The sequence below is a fragment of the Poecilia reticulata genome, chromosome 13 (genome assembly GCF_904066995.2).
Source record: "Poecilia reticulata chromosome 13, P_reticulata-male-v2, whole genome shotgun sequence".
Taxonomy (NCBI): Eukaryota; Metazoa; Chordata; class Actinopteri; order Cyprinodontiformes; family Poeciliidae; genus Poecilia; species Poecilia reticulata.
In genome coordinates this window covers 5,571,030-5,587,419 of record NC_088842.1, presented here as the reverse complement: position 1 = coordinate 5,587,419, position 16,390 = coordinate 5,571,030, and the positions used below count along the sequence as shown (strand labels likewise).

The 16,390-nt window shown below is 40.3% G+C and overlaps 1 protein-coding gene across 2 annotated transcripts; it reads right to left on the bottom strand.

Annotated features, from left to right (window-relative positions):
* Window positions 1-459: 459 nt before the first annotated feature.
* p4ha3 (prolyl 4-hydroxylase, alpha polypeptide III) lies at window positions 460-14,879 on the bottom strand. 2 transcript variants are annotated; one of them, XM_008424888.3, is made up of 13 exons: window positions 13,977-14,877; window positions 12,786-12,940; window positions 12,462-12,685; window positions 8,723-8,872; window positions 8,603-8,654; window positions 7,883-8,040; window positions 5,919-6,098; window positions 4,208-4,272; window positions 3,941-4,100; window positions 3,150-3,212; window positions 2,787-2,855; window positions 1,531-1,627; window positions 460-1,058 (listed from the first exon to the last, which is right to left on the bottom strand). In XM_008424888.3, the coding sequence occupies exons 1-13, from the start codon at window positions 14,162-14,164 to the stop codon at window positions 988-990; spliced, it is 1,632 nt and encodes a 543-aa protein (XP_008423110.2). In that variant the 5' UTR covers window positions 14,165-14,877; the 3' UTR covers window positions 460-987. The 2 variants fall into 2 exon arrangements, 1 of the variants encoding a protein (XP_008423110.2); XR_014090593.1 differs by lacking the exons at window positions 460-1,058; window positions 1,531-1,627 and having other exon boundaries at window positions 2,803-2,855; window positions 5,915-6,098; window positions 13,977-14,879.
* Between the last annotated feature and the right edge of the window lie 1,511 nt (window positions 14,880-16,390).

The following is a 16,390-nucleotide window of genomic DNA, read 5'->3' as shown; positions in this document are numbered from 1 at the left end:
TTGTACATTCAAGCTTTTTACTAGGGCCTCCAGCGAAACAATACAGAACAACCTTCCTCTCTCTAACAGCTCCATGGGAAAATATTGCTCAGTGTGTGCGCAGGAATGTGCAATAGAGATCTGTTACACGCTCTCTTCATATATTTTCTGTGTGTCTGTCTGTGGCTGGAAAGACTGCCTCAGCTGGAAATAAAATTTATGTCTCTGTGGGAATGAAAAAGTATGAAGATCTCTGCCAGTCAAGCGGCAGGACTTTCCCCACAACATTTCCATGCAGAAGGGTTCAACGGATTTGAGATTTTAATACTCTCTACGAACCAACATCAACCTGTTTTCAGGAGGCTTGAGAAGTATTTTGACACATATCAGAGAAATATGCACACAAGGTCAGCTGTTTGTTCAGAGAGTTTTAAAAACGGTCAGACTAACAGGGATATAAGTATGAGGCATAGAAAGAGGCTGATTTAATGGTTTATTTGTTTCATTAGACCACGTCTTCATCGGTCTGAGTCAGAAACAGTGACAGTGACGACACTCTTCCATCAGGCATGATAGAATGAGATGTTTTACGCAGTCTGAGCTTTACATTTTCAATGATTACCAAATTTAGGACACGTTTAATTTGATAATTTACGTCCAACGCAGATCGTGTGCCCTGCACGAGCGTCTTCCAGCATTCCTGCGAAATGCAAGAAAGGTAAACACTCCTCCACTAGCATGAAGTGACTGATGGAAACAGTTGGTCTCCATGGGCTGATTTTGCTCCACCTTCACCTTCACCTCCACATCCACGGCAGGAGTGTCCAGGCTCCCTGGGGTCCTGGGCTCCAATCAAAGGTGCAGGCTGGCCCCTCTGGCACCTCCCTCGTCTGTGCACACACACACACACACACACGCACACACTCACACACACATGCTCTCTCTCTGGCTGCTGCCTCATCTCTCCTTGCCAACGTGCCTGACAGTAGTAAAGGCTTGTACTCCCTCTCACTCCTCAGGATTCGGGCTGCAGCGACGCTCAAACTCTTGACCGTACTCGTGGATCCATTTGTTGGCCACTGTGGTACAGAGACATATTGGAACTGCTGTCAAACAAAAATAAGCAAACAGCGTTGACCAATGCGTCTCTTTTTCAGCCTCTCCAAACACGTTTCCAACAAGCATTCCCACCTGTTTTTAAAGTGCAAGTTGTTGTTGACCTACACAGTGACTTCTTTTGCAGCTGCTTCCCAGTTATTATCATTATTATTATTATTATTATTATTATTATTATTATTATTATTATCCTTAGGTCGGTTTAAATAGCCTGCAAAATAGATTTTGCTTGTCTGAGCCAACCGGCAGCAGATGTTCACTTTCCAAGATGAGCCCTCAGAGTCTGAACTGCAGGCTGTAATATCGCTATACTCAAACTCAAAATGAAACACAGATGGGCTCCAGCTCTCCTACATGAGGAGATTAGATGAATGTTTCGAGAAGCAGACGGCATTTTCTTGGCCAAAAGTCTCGAGCGTGAACACCAAGTCTTACCCCACTTGTCACCGATGAGCACCGGGCAGCCAGCATGAAGGGTGTCTTCGTCTCCCTGACCATTTCTGTGGAGGTTCCACCAGAAGATAGCAGCTTTCTGAGAAATACCATAAAGAACAGATTTTGATACATGCCAAACATGCTTCTTATGGATTATTTTTATTTTGATCAGGGGCAGATTTAGTAAAATGTGGGCCTCTCATGGGCTAAGGCACGTTTTGGTTTCCTACCAACACTAATTTCATTTGAATATGCAAATTAGACTGAAAGGTAGAACTACACATTAGTGGATATGAGCTGATGGATGGTTGGTTTTATATGATGGCGTGTTAGGTAAAAGAAAAGGAGGAGTACATTTCTGCCAAATGTTTTGAGATTAATCGCTGAAATTTTTTTTTTTAAATCATGGAAGCTTCTGAGCTCCAAAAGTAAAAAAAAATAGCTTGAAAAACACTCATAAATTTTGAGATTAAGCTCAGAAATTTAAAAAAAAGAAAGAGAAAACCAACGACGTTAATTTCTGAGATGGAAAAGTTAAAAGATCGCAAAAAAATTTGGGAGTAATCTAAAAGATTTTCAAAAGTTTTCAACTTCTGAAACTCAAAATTTTTTTTATATAAAATGTATTAAATTAATCTCAAAATTATGATGGCCCTAATATGCCGTCACATTTTAACACGTCCCTTGTCAGATGGTTTTGTGTTTTCCCCAAAAAGATGTAGCCTAGTATAAAATACATTTTCAACCAGATAAAAAACCTCGTTCATTTTAACGGGAGACACTATTTCATTTTTACAGCAATTACTAAATTAATTCAAATTAATACCAAATTACCTGAATTTATCCAGTCTTCTGAGAGGTCAAACACGTTCTCATAATTTGTAACAGGAGTTTCAAGCAGCACATCTGTATGTTTGATTACTTATTTCTTTAAGATTCCAATTACAAGACGTAAAGTAAACACTATGAAACATTCACATCGTTTCCACTCAGAGAAAACATGTTGGTAAAATTAAAAGATTACTTTAAACCCAAACGTGCCAAGAATATGAATGATTGTGCGACTTAATGGAGTTACATAAAAGAGTTTCCTGGCAACCAGAAAAGAAAACCTCGAAATGGACGCAGAGCTGTTGGTAAGAAAATCTCTCCATTTATAGTTCTCACATAGCTGGATTAGAAGCATATGAAACTCAGCCTTGACATCAAAATGTGAAGATAGGAGAAACATCTTGATGATAACCGAAGTGTTTTACCTCCACAACTGGAACACTGAAGTTGGCATATATGAAGGCCGTGGAGCCACCAGCTTCCACTGAGCTGAGCTGTGGAAAACAACATTCCTTTAGAGCAGCGTATTGTGTTTATGCCTTGATGCAATAAATGCAAGTGAAATTTGCCAGTTGAAATGATTTAGGGATCATTATTTCTCACAGCTATCACGTTTTACGATCAGTTTATTCCAATGTAAAAAGAAAATCACTGAGAAAAGTTGTAAAGTAGCTGGAAAAGCATCATGAGATAAAAGTCTTTCTCCAGGGCAACTGCCGGATGAGCCCACAGTAAAACTACAGAAATCTGACCAGCAGCCTCAAGTTAAAAGCGCAGATTTGACTTACGTAGATCATGAAGGTCGCCATGCGGTTCCCAGTTCTCAGCTTGAAAACAGGACTGGAGGGTGACTGGTTTTAAAACAACACGGAAACACTGTCAACATTTAACCAACAGACGCGGCACCTTGCAAACATTTGCCCTTCAACTTTTTCATGTGTTGTCATGTTACGGCAACAAACTTCAGTTTATTTTATTGGTGCGTCAATTTATACATAAAATAGTGCCGAATAGTGACATGGAGAGAAAATAACATGTTTTTCCAAACTTTTTCCAGATAAAAATCTGAAACAAACGATCCCAAACTGAAGTTGTGGTTCACTTTCCAGCAGGACAGTGATCCTAAATATACAGCCATGCTTACATTAGAACAGCTTAGATAAAAGTGCTTGAATGGCCTAGTCAATGTCCAGATATAAATCCAACTGAAAATCTGTCTACTCATGAAAACTCCCCCTGCGATCTGACTGAGCACGATCGGTTTGACCAAGATTTAGCAAAGATGTTGACTCTCAATGAGGCAGGCTGCTACAAACAGCCATAGAGTTAGAGGTGTAACCATGGTGATGAGAGCGATAAGAGAAAAAGGGAAACGAATGCCACACTTTTCAAACTTTAATTGGTAAAAGACTTTGAAGTCCATGAACCCTTCAATTCACTCTTCAAATTCATGCATCACTTTGTGTTGCTCTCCCAAATAAAATCCTAAATACACACAAGTTTTTGCTCGAAATGTGGGAAAATGGAGAAAAGTTTAAAGGGAATGAACATAAACTTAACCGCAACTTTGTCGACTTACTGTGGCGTGGTCAAAATGCGGTTCATAGTGTCCACCAATCCCATAATTCACCACCTGCAGGAACTCGCCATACGGGTGCGTCACATTCAAACCCGTTACCACGGAAATCCTTCGGTCCAACCTCCCAACGGTGGAGCTCCCGGAGCCTTTCAGCCAGGCACTAGAGATCAAACATACCCAGTCGGTTCGTTACACCTCCGGATGTTCGGATGCACACCAGCAGCAGGAAAAATAGTTTAAAAACTTTTTATTTATTTATTTTTTTACCTCTTGCTGATCCGATAATCTGCTGTTTCCTGCTTTTCTCCAGCTGCCACCACGGATCTCTTCAACTTGTTATGAAAGGGCAGAAAATAAAATATGAGCAGTTTTATTTGGGCTTTTTTTTTATTGCTCAAGCTGTTGAAGTGAACCACAAACTGTGTCACTGCACATATTTTTGGACTGACTCTCCACTTCTCTAAGCCACTAAAAGCAGTTGGCAATCACTCTGCCTTCTGCTGAATTTATGTTTACCAATCTCCAACAGAAGTATAAAACGGACCCACTTTGTAGAACAAGCAACCTGATATTCAAATCAACAACAGAAACAAATTGCAGTTTAAACTGTTCGGACGCTGAAGCGGACGGTCTCCTTTCGTGAAAACTCGTGAAATATGCTGAAAACAACTAAACTGAGAGACCTGTCAAAAACGACTCCGGGGAAGTAAAGAGCCGTCCAGCTCGGTACCACAGGCCTGCTTCCAATTAGCCCACAAGCTGACGTAGTGATGACATGGAAACTGAGCTCTCCATCTGACCAGCGGATGGAAAGCTCTCAGAGAAACCTCAAAGAGACTAAAGAGGCATCATCCTAGTTAATCCATCAAACAGATCCTGAAGCACATGAGTCAGCAGGCTGAGAGTTAAGAGAAAGGTTTCTGTTAAATGTCATCTTCGCATGAGGCTCACTGTGTTTTCCTGGCAAAGCTCAGGGAGATTGTTTGCTCTGCTGGAGGAATTTGGCTTAAAAAAAAGGGGGGGGATTCATGCTTCAGGAAGTAGAATGAGATTTGCCTTTGAAGGAAGTTGAGAATGGATCGCAGGGTACCATCTTGAAAAGCGGAAGAGCATTTCTAATCTGACTGAGATGCTGAACTGGTGATTTGATTTCATGAAAAAGAAACACAGCTATGGTATCCGGTTAAATGGCCAGGAGGAAATTAAAAAGGGCTGGAATAAAAATAATAACTTGGAGCTTATTCCTCAGGAGGGTTGCATTAATGCAAGGGGCCAAAATGATGTAATATGATAACAAAGCAATAAAACAGACAGCATGAGGATGCAGAAGAAATTAAAAAACAAACAAGCATGAAAATAAACACAATTTTCTTCACATTGGGTTTGTTAAGGGCAGCATTATGTATTTTCCAGGCACATGGTGCCATTATATAGCACCTGAGTTGTTGTTATAATACTGCTGTAGATGTCAAACATGACTTTAAAGAAGTTGGACTTTGCAATTTGATGCCTTGAAATTGGGCTTCTGTGTCTTTAAGAAACCCCTCCTCTTTCTAACAGTTCCTAACTCAGCAGGCATTTAGTTAAACCAAGTGTTTGCTAATTGCTGCTGCCGCTAGTCTGGAGGAGCTAAGACGGGAAGGTGTGTGGGAGGGGTGTTCTGCACCCCGAATGGTTGCCACGGGAGACTCCAGGGTTCCCCAAACACACACAAAAAAAATCAAAGCAACACTCAGAGTATATTTTTGATTATAGAATAACATTATAGCATTACATAATGCTCAAATAAAACCCATCCTTTGAAAGATAAATGTAGGTCTTTGCTAATTCGAACCAATTAAAAAAACTGTCTTAAGTTCTGCTTCAGAATCACTAGACAAACCCAGACAGACAAACATTTGGGAATGAAAGCAAATAAAAGTCAAACGTTTACGCTGGAAACCCTAGACCTGCGTATGCTCAAGCGACGATCACCTACGCCAGGCTGTGCGAGCCTCTTGATGTCATCCACCTCGGCGTCTGTGATGAAGTCGTGGTAAAGCTCCACATGAGGCTGCAGGCTCAGGACCTCCCGCCTCACAGGCTGCAGCAGCAGCGCAGGGCTGTGGTTGTTGGTGAAGAGGTCACAGAACAGTGCGGGGTTTTCAAAGTGCCTCGGCTGCAAGAGGGAAAACAGGCATCATGAAGTCCGTTAATGAGATCGAACAAGGATCAAAATTTGCTGCATACATTCACCTAAAAGGTTGACGGTCAAAAAAACTTATATAGATGTACATGTGAGTATATATACACAGGGGTGAAAGTAGGCGAGTACGGTCGGGTACTGCGTACCCCTAAAAGATTTAGCGGGGGTACGCAGTACCTGCAAGAGAGGGGAGGAGGGGAGCGGCTGTCTGCTGTAAAGAATCAATGGGTGCGTGCAGCCACTAACCAGCCGTGACTGATTAGTTTTTCAAGAACAATCTAAAACACAACTTAATCAGTTAATAAATAGCTTTTTTCTCATTTCATATTGTTTCTGAATTGTTCTTTACTAGAGCAGGGCTGCAACACGTCGATCGTGGAAAGTTTTGTGTGAAAGTCAGGTGTGCTTAAATGACAAAGAAAGACAGAGAGTAAAAAGGTGCGAGTGGTTTAGAGTTGATCACCTGTTCAGGTTATTTTACTTTTGTTTACCTTTGCTGTGGCGCATCACAGCCGCTGTAGTTTCTGAACGTTCAATAAACAACAAACTTGGACTATTTATCTCGTTCTTTGTGAGTATTCTCAACAAACATCAAACACAGTAAATATGTTTCATTAAGTATTTAACAAACAAATGGCTTCTACCGCGATAATTATGTGAAATTAAATTAATTGTTTAATATTTTAAAAAAAATAGTTTGGGCATTTTGCTGGAGAAAGGAACAAGTACCCTTCCGAACCCCACTAGGCTCAGAGTCTGAGAGGCTTTTTCTTTATCAAACTACTTTTTTGCCTCTTATTTAGTGGAAATATTGATGTTGATGATACTTTCTCCAAAATGATAACCTTTTTCAACCTTTATAGCTCTACTGTTGAAAATGAGGTCCAACATTCACAAATGACATTGAAATAAAATCCAGTCCAACATCTGGTTTGAGGTGATTCCTCTGGAACCTGTTGGAGGAAAAATATCCCAACTTCAGAAGATGTGCTTTTAACTTAACAGAGCTCTGTGGTTCATCCTATCAGTATGAGAGTCAGGATGAGGAGGCATCATGTTAGGAAGAGAAGTGGAAGCTGCAGGATCTTCAGAACAAACAGGTCATGATGCTGGGCTACTGGTTATCCCTCTGTCTGGACACAGGAGCAATAGAACCAGTTTTAAAGATAAAATGAATGGTTATATGCCAGACATGGAAAACTGGGATGCACTCCATGGCACGATGTTCAGGATTTAGGTCTCATGGCATCTCAAGGTGTCAACATTGCAGCCAGTGGGCTGAGGGAAATACAGGTCCATTCTGTAGCAATGCAAGAGATACCAGCTTTTATCGCTTTGCAAAAAAATGAATCAGCACAAAAACTACAAAAACACACTATATATATATATATATATATATATATATATATATATATATATATATATATATATATATATATATATATATATATATATATATATATATATATATATATACTTTTGTCATAGTACCCCCAAGAATTTAAAACTACTTTCACCCCTGTATATACACACACATATAATACAAGCTAATCTTGCATCAGCAAACGATCCCATACTGTGCGTGAATCCTTAATTCATGATCACAAGATTTAGCAGTTTTTATTCGAATCCACTTTCCCTACTTTACTGATTCAAAATAATGCAAGAGCAGACAATGTACACATTGACATGTGTCTGCAGGATGAGCCATATGTCACTTTGGGACACTACGTGAAGAGTCCTATGCTGATGAATACCTGGGAGCCCTGAGTCAGGCACAGTCTCTCATAAGTGTCCCGTGTCGTTAAGAAGGAGGAACCGGGTCTTCTTAAGCTGCGTTCCCCGGTTGGACCTGCAGAACCCAGCAGCTTCTCATATTTCTCAATATTCTGCAACACCCGTCCATTCATTGGATCTGAGAAAACAAAACGTGTGCAAAGTCACCGAGGCTGGATACAGTATTATTACAAATCATTCATTCTTCTTGAAATCTCCCATAGTTTGTCAAAGATACTGAGTTTGCAAAAACAAAAAGCGGTTTCTGCAAATTTTCTATTTTCTCTTGTTATAAGTGAAATAATCTGCCAGTGGAGTAAGTACTTTTTTATCAATATTCAAGAATTATTGACTTACAACATGATGTACGTTAGTTTTGCCTTATTTCAGTTGCACTAAGATATTTGCACTAGAAACTAGACAAAAATACTTGGTAAGATTTTCTGTTTTTGCTGTTTCTACCAGGAGCAAATTTCATATGTGAGTGAAAATAAATCTAAATCCACAGATAAATTGGGGTTTAGTTGTAACTTGTGGCAAACTTAAAAATGAGATCATGGATTTTCCTTCCACTTTATAATTAACCAATACTTTGTGTCGGTTTATCACAAAGAATTAAGGTTTTAAAACAGCAAAATGTTGAAAACAAAAAAGGTGCAGGCACTGTTCTTATTGTGGGTGAAAGATAGGCGTGGACTCACCGTGATGCAGTAACTCGTGAGACAAACTCAAGGCATACGAGACATTTCCTGTCTGAATCAAACAGAGGGATTTAGAGCAGTCAAACATGAGACCAACGTGTGTTTTCTCTGCTCTCCTACCTTAAAGTGGGAGAAAGCCAGGTGATCCAGAGCGTCCTCTAAGGTCCCTTCGTTCTCAGGACTCCACTCACCCGCGGCTCCCCTGAAGAGACGAACCGACTCCTCCATCCACTGCACCGAGTGGTAGTAGTCTTCCTGCTCATAGGCCACCTGTGCACAATGAAAATGTTACTTTATTCTGATATTAACATGATTTGTTAAGTCAGTATCTTACAAACACTATATCAGGTATTCTGTTGTGTTCCAGCATTCAGGTAAAATTTTAGTCATGAGTCAAACAAGAGCAACAACTGAAGCTCCTTCAGATTCTCCCAGTGCTGCCGTGGATCTTTCATATAAAAACAAATAACAATGCTATTAAGATTTTGACTCCTTCCCATTGAGACAGTCATAATCAATTGCCCATATAATATTTCTACAGTGTATTTGTTCAAATGATCCCATTTATGAAGCTGGAAGCTGGAGCAGTGCTTCACAGACTCTCCCATATATATAGGAAACATAGTTACTTGACTGTGGTATAAGCTGAAAAATACATAATACCGCCCCTTTAAACGAAGCAGTGAATGTGTTTCTGGTCTCTTTGTGATTTCCGGATCATCAACGGCAGAGCTGAGGAGAAATCTGCAACAATAAACATCTAACTGCGGCTCCAGGGAGAAGACCAACTAAATCTGGACTAGGGCCAGATGTGAAGCCATCTGTGGAGCAGTCAAGATGTAATTATAATAGCCTTTTGCATATTTCTCAGGATGCAGCTAAACATGCATCAAAATCAGTTCTCGGACTGATTTATTGTTGTGGGGCCTCACGTAGGCACACTTAAGTTGAAATAAATTGCTCCCTGTAATAAATCGTCTAGTCAACGATTCCCTTATGACGCCTCAGTTCAATTCAATGTGTGTAAAAATAACAAGTTTGAGCATCTGAACACAAGGCACGTGAAAACTCCCAGCACAGACTGGGATCTGGTAAAACCTACAGATGAGTTCAGTTTAAATCTGGGTATAATTGACCACATTACATGCTATGCTTTAGGAACCAATACATTGTTATTGCCCACTGGCTTTTTTTCTCTCTCTCTCTCAGTTAAATTTCTACATGTATATTCAATACAACCGACCTGTTTCCAAAGCTGTAAAACAAATCATTGCCTCAGTAACAGAAGGTTCTCTGTGTTCATTGCTCATCAGCATGAGATAATGTCTTTTCTATAGTAGATTGTCTCTCCCACACTGTGCCCTACCCTTTCACAACGCTGCAGTTATAGTAAAAAAAAAAAAAAAGTAGCATGGAAACACCTTTCTCTATTTTTTTATCCCAGAACAGCTGGGGGATCTGCTCTCTCATAATAGAGATGACTAAGTGAGTTGTTGTAAGAATCCCAGTTCTGAGTGTCAGAACCCCCAACACACATGACTGACAGGCCTGGAATAGAGCCGCTGCAGACCTTAAGAAAAGGAAATTATTCATGCAAAGGGACATTTATGGAATAAATCTATTTTTATTCTATTTTTATTAAAAGATCTAGTCTTTCTATTTGAGTCTCGAGAGAATTTAACAAGGCTGTGCATCCAGTAAATGACAGATAACCACCAGAGATTTGTTTCCTACGCTCAAAAAATTATATGTTGCAATTTCTTTTGTCGTCATTTGCTGCAGATTTAAGTTGCAGTATCAAATTTTCGTTTTAGAAAAATCAGCTTTTTCCCATGTTTATTAAAACTGTCACCTTTATGGTCTGAGACAGATATAAAAAAAAATAAAAATAAAATAAAAATAAAAACTGAGCTCCTTCATCTACTCCCAGTGTGTCTATTACAGTCTGAAAACTACTCTGCTCCTGGCCAAAAACAGCCAATCAGAGCCAGGAGGAGGGTCTCAGCGCTGTCAGTCAACCTAATGTATGCTGCTCAATGTGCTAAAGGTAGAAAAACAACTTACCTTTACAGGAAAACATTTAATCCATCTTTGTCTGCAGTTGGCACTTGGAGCACTGGGAGAAGGCAGAGGAGCTCAGTTTTTTCACGCATTCTCTGTCTTAAATTATACTGTTGTAACATATAGTGCAGCTTTAACAGTGGAAACATATGACTGTTTTTTTGTGTGTTTATTTTTTAATATTTTCCTTCTCTCCTCAGGCAGCTTGTTGTTCTGTTATTTCATGTTCTGTCTTTGGCCTGATCATATTAGCTGTTGGCCCACTTCTGCGAAGCCCACAGTGAAGTTACAGAAAACATGTGCGTGGTCTTTGTCTTGCTAAAACCCTGAACGTCTTGTTCCATTGTGTCACATTCTTACCACAAACCTATGGGTATTTACTGGGATTCTACGTAAACGTACAAGTATAGCATAATTTAAAGACGGACACAAAATGCAGGAGTTTCATAGCAAATAAAAATCTGAAAGGTGTGGCGTGCATAAAGATAGACCTGATCTCAAGACTTTGTAGTAGCACCTTTCAGTGCAGGAACTCTCTACCAGGTTTGTCCAGACATTTCCATTCTTTGCAAATTATCTCAAGCTCACAAAGTGAGTGGAAAGAGTTTATAGATATACTCATCAGGTCTGGACTTTGACTGAGACATTCAAACACATGAACATGTTTGAACCCAAACCATTCCATTCCAGTTCTGGCTGTTTCTTTAGGGGAATTGTCTTTCAGTAAGGTGAACCTGCGCCCTGGTCTGTTTTGTCACCATGTATTTAACTCCAGTCATCTTCCAGTCAACTTTGAATTGCTTCAATGTCCCAGCTGAAGAAAAGCATCTCCAGAACATGATGCTGTCATCACCAGTTTTGGTTTGTGAAGGAATGCCTGGGAATGACTGTGGGAAGTGTTAATTTAATAAATTGTACATAACAGAAGTAAAATATCTAACTTTCTTTTTTTAATTAGCTTTTTCATATTTGTTAAAACTATCATGATGTAGTGATAGTATAAGACAGATAATCTGTGAAAAGTTCGATCTCCTCCAACTTCTCCTCAAGCTGTTATTGTCATCTTAAGAAATGCACTGCTCTCAATCAAAAACAACCAATCAGAAGAGCCAGAAGGAGGGCCTTAGCGCTGCAAATCATGGCAGTGCACTCGCTCCTAAATGTGCTATTGGTGAAGAAACAGCTTACTGTTACAGGAAAACCGTGCTGGCTAGCTTGAGCATTCACAAGAGGCTATGCTAGCTGCAGAGTAGCAGAGAGCAAAGGGGGGTTGAGCAGTGCAATCATGGAGGATTGACAGCACTAAGCCCCACCTCCTGCCTCTGATTGGTTGTTTTTAATTAACACTGGGAGAATTCAACAGAGCTCAATTGTTTCACATGTTATCCGTCTCATTCCATTCGGTCACAACATGGTGACAGTTTTAAAAAAATCAACCTTTTATTAAATGTTACCTACTGCAGCTTTAACACTGCTTTAAGTTCCCCCACAACTTTATACAGAACACATTAAAGTTTGCGGTAGTGATGTAAAAATATGTGGAAAACCTCAGGGGGTGTGAATACTTTTGAATGTGCTGCAGTTACCGTCTATCTAAATTTTTAACACTTTTTATTTCTTCAAAATTTCACTTTTTCCTCCTGGGCTGTGAAAAGTTTGGCGGGTAAAGTTTTAATTGACGGGACTAAACCACAAGTTTGCACCTGAACAAAGCAATCTCACTGATTCACTGCAGAGCTGATATGAATAGGATATGATCTAATGAAGAAAGAATCAGTTTCTCCGTGCGATGGATCACCTTCCCAACCAGGAAGCAGTCGTCACCAGACAGCGAGACGGACACAGCAGGCGAACAGACGTCAATCACACCTTCACCGCTGGCCCTCTGGAAGCGGCCCTTTACCAGACTTGAAACTTGGAGGGAGTACACATCCTGGAGCCTCATCAACCCCTTTGCAGCCCCCCGGAGGTCTTCCACTTTGGGCAAGTGAGCCTCCTCTTCCTTGTATCTGGACCTGAGGGCTGAATGGAGCGTTATTGTAGGCTGAAGTTTGCTTGTGACGGCTAAAAAGCGGAAGAAGTTCAGGTATCATTAGGGAGGAGGGAGAGAGATAGAGCTCACTTTGAACGTTTTCTTGAGCTTCATTGCTGTAGGCGACGTTCAGCCAGTCCGAATGCAGCCGCTTGACGAGCGTGAAGGCCACCAGTGGGTTGGCTGTTGCAGCTGCAGGGCCTTTGTAGAGCTCTGTGTGGAGGTCGGACACTCTGGCATGAAACCTGTGCGAAAGATGAGATCGTGGGTCACAGAAAGGTGAACACATATGGTCCTCATTACACTGGAAAGACTAGAAATGAAAGATGTACTGAACCTGGGTAACACCTGACACCTTCCACAAATACTTCCTTCTCTCTAAACCCATTTGATGTCACAATGCAGCTGTAAGCTTCGATGTATCTTGTTAGCATTTTATATGACGTACCAAAAGAATAATACATGATTCTAAAATTAAATTTGATTTGTAGTCACCATACCTGACTCCATCACCACTCAGGTGGTCTGGTTATGGTCTACTTTGAATCCCCACATAGAGAAGCAGCATTCAGCTTCTATACACTACAAATCTGGAACAAACTTTCAGAAAACTGCAAAGATGCTGAAACACTGAGTTCCTTTAAATCAAGGCTAAAACCCCACCTGTTTACAGATGTCTTTGATAACTAGTAACTGGAACACTGATCAATATATTTTATGTATATTTGCTTGAATATTTGACAAAGGATATATTGCTTGTTTTATAATTCATTGCTGTGAATTGTTTTCTACGGTGGGAAGCTTTTTGAACTGCCTTGTTGCTTAAATGTGCTAAACACATAAAACGTGACTTGACTTTGGATCATTGGCTGGTTCTGGACAGAGAGGAAAATGTGAGCAGCTATTTTAATACTGAAGAAAACACATAAAGAACATATAAAGTGTAGTTTGTTTGTTTTTCCTTTCTCAAGGCCTTGCATAGTTCTGCATCAAAGCATGCCAATAATGACTTTAATTCTGTCACACTTTACAACAAAGAAACTTCCTTTTAGTGGCTAAAAAAAGAGAAAACCACAGGACACATAAATGAAACAGTTAAAAAAAAGAAATAAAAAATAGAAATAGAAGTAGTTGAGCTAAGCTGTATTTAATTCATAAACAAAACGGGTGGAGGCGGCTGCGACAGAGAAATAAACAGATTTCTCATTTCCCATCCTGATGAAAAGTCCTCGACACTGAGTGTGCGTGTACCCAACCTCAACTCAATTCGCCATCACTCACCGCTTGATGTCCTCCAGTCTCTGCTGCTCGCTGTCGATATAACTTCTCAGATACTCAATCAGTTTCCTCTCAACGTCAATGGCTTGCCTCACGTTTTGGAGCGACGTATACATTTCTCCTTCGGTCTGGAAAGCGAGAGCAGCGACAAGGAAGCAGCAGAGATAGAAAGCAGCCGGAGGAGCTTCCATCCCCTCGAAAAGTGAACTCTGTCGTTATCATGGGATGAGCTGAGCTTCTCACGGCTCCTCATCTGATGACTCGGTTCTGATCTGGGATCGGCTTCTCCGCTCTCTCTGTGAGGAACGTCACCGGAATTAACTCGAATTCACTTCCAATGGGAGCCGTATTGGAAGTTGTAGGAGGCGGAAGGGCAACAATATTTTAAACTATTTAATTTATTAACCGAGGTTTTAAGCACAATTGTTAAAATAAAAAAAATTGTTCCAAAAGTAAGAGCGCCTGTAGCCAGCTTTTTTCTCTACAGCGACGTCTGCTGGTCAAACTGTGCCAGTACTATTAAATCTACAAGCATCTGGCAAAACCAGCTACTCTGTGACTGATCTGTGGATGACAGCAAATAACCACAGTTAACAGACTATATTGTTGATATTGTAAAAAAAAAAAAAAACACACAGAGATCAATTAAAATATGGATTTATTATGCCTTTTCTGTGCAAACATTTTAATAAATAAATTAAACCTCTGATTCATGTAGGCAGCTGGTGCGTCCCACCTGTTCACCCAGCAAGACAAATAAATCAAGTTTACTTTAAATGTATTTTTCACTTATTGGCACTTTCTATTTTTATCTCTACTGTACAACAATTATGCAAAAACAGAATATTTCAACAAAGATAACAGATAAAGGAACACTACTCAAGTTTCATATCAAAACAGCGTAGCCGACTATAAGAAATATAGAACTGGGACTCGTAGAAAAGTAAGAGGAAAGAACAATATTGATCAAACGGGAACAGAATCCTAGAAGGAACAGAATAAAAGAATGAATAAAGGAATAAAAGAAGTAAACTAATGCAAAGGAATGAGCTGACATGGGGAGATCAAGCAAAGTAATTAAGTAAGGAAATGATCAAAACAAAAAAAATAAATGAAATTAAAACACCCACAGATCATATGTACTCAATAAACATATATTGCTTTGTCTTTGACCTATAAAAATGAGCGTTGAATTCTTGTCTCTGCGGCACACTGTACATGTTGAAAGTTAAAATATCTTATAGCCTTTAAAATATGTTGATTTTAGCCTGAAAATCTTTTTATTTGCTTTTCTCTAACTGATTTACACAGCTGATAAACAGCTCTGCACCTTCAGCTGTTCAGTGGTTCACCGGTGAAAGGGTGAGAGGATGAAAGGTCGTCACGGAGCAAAGTTAGCGCAAATACACCTCCGTGGGATTTATGTTTAACTGATGCCGACCTGCAAAAGTTGCTTATCTTTTTCTGCAGAAACTGTGCGCATGTTTGCATAGGTCAAAGCAGTGGTTCCCAAACTTTTTCTCCTGGCCCCCCCCCAGTGGTTTCCAAACATTTTCTGGGCCCCCCTATGGATTACATATAGCCGTCTGGTTGGACGACATTTGTTGGGGGGTGGGAGATTTCTTAGAGACTTCCTGTGTGTCTCTAAGAATGAGGGGTGGGAATCGACTTTTTTTGGGTTCAAAATGAATGTACGTAGCTGGACATAGACAACAACATCGGTAGCCTACAGGCTACTTGTTAAGGGGTCATGTATTGATAATTAGCTAGTCATCTTTTAGTTAACTTTACCTGCATCCAACAGCTTTACTCAACTCAGTCGGTTAGTTTGGGGGGAAAACTGAAAAGTTCTTTGCGTTTTGCTGGTTTGCTGCCATGATTCTAACACACGTGCGTAGCTCTGCACAGCAACAGCAGCAGCAGCAGCAGATCTCCTTCACTGCCGCACAGGTGTAAAAACCAGCACAAGCGTCATTGTGCTCATGTTGCGTTTAAAGGCGGCTCGGAAAAACAGGTTACAACATGTTAACAACGGATTAAACAGTTTCAACTGCTGATAAAAGTGACAGAGGACACAGATATGGGAAGTGTGGAAGCCCCTACTGTATCAAATTGACATAGGAATAACAGAGTTGGCCATTCTAAGATAAAAACCGAACGCACAGCGTTCATGTTTTTTTTTTTCATCCATTCAGATGGCGCCCCACCTAGGGAGCGTGCCCCACAGTTTGGGAACCTCTGGGTCAAAGTAGGGTCAAGGTCAAAGTTTCTGGCTGCAGGAAATTGACAGTTTGATCTCTTTTTGATCATTCCTTTGTCCCAATTAAGATGTATTCATTGGTGTTGCCTAGTAGTTATTTAATGGGTTCTAAAGACCCTGGTGGGCTGCATGGAGTTTGCATGTTCTCCTTGTGCAT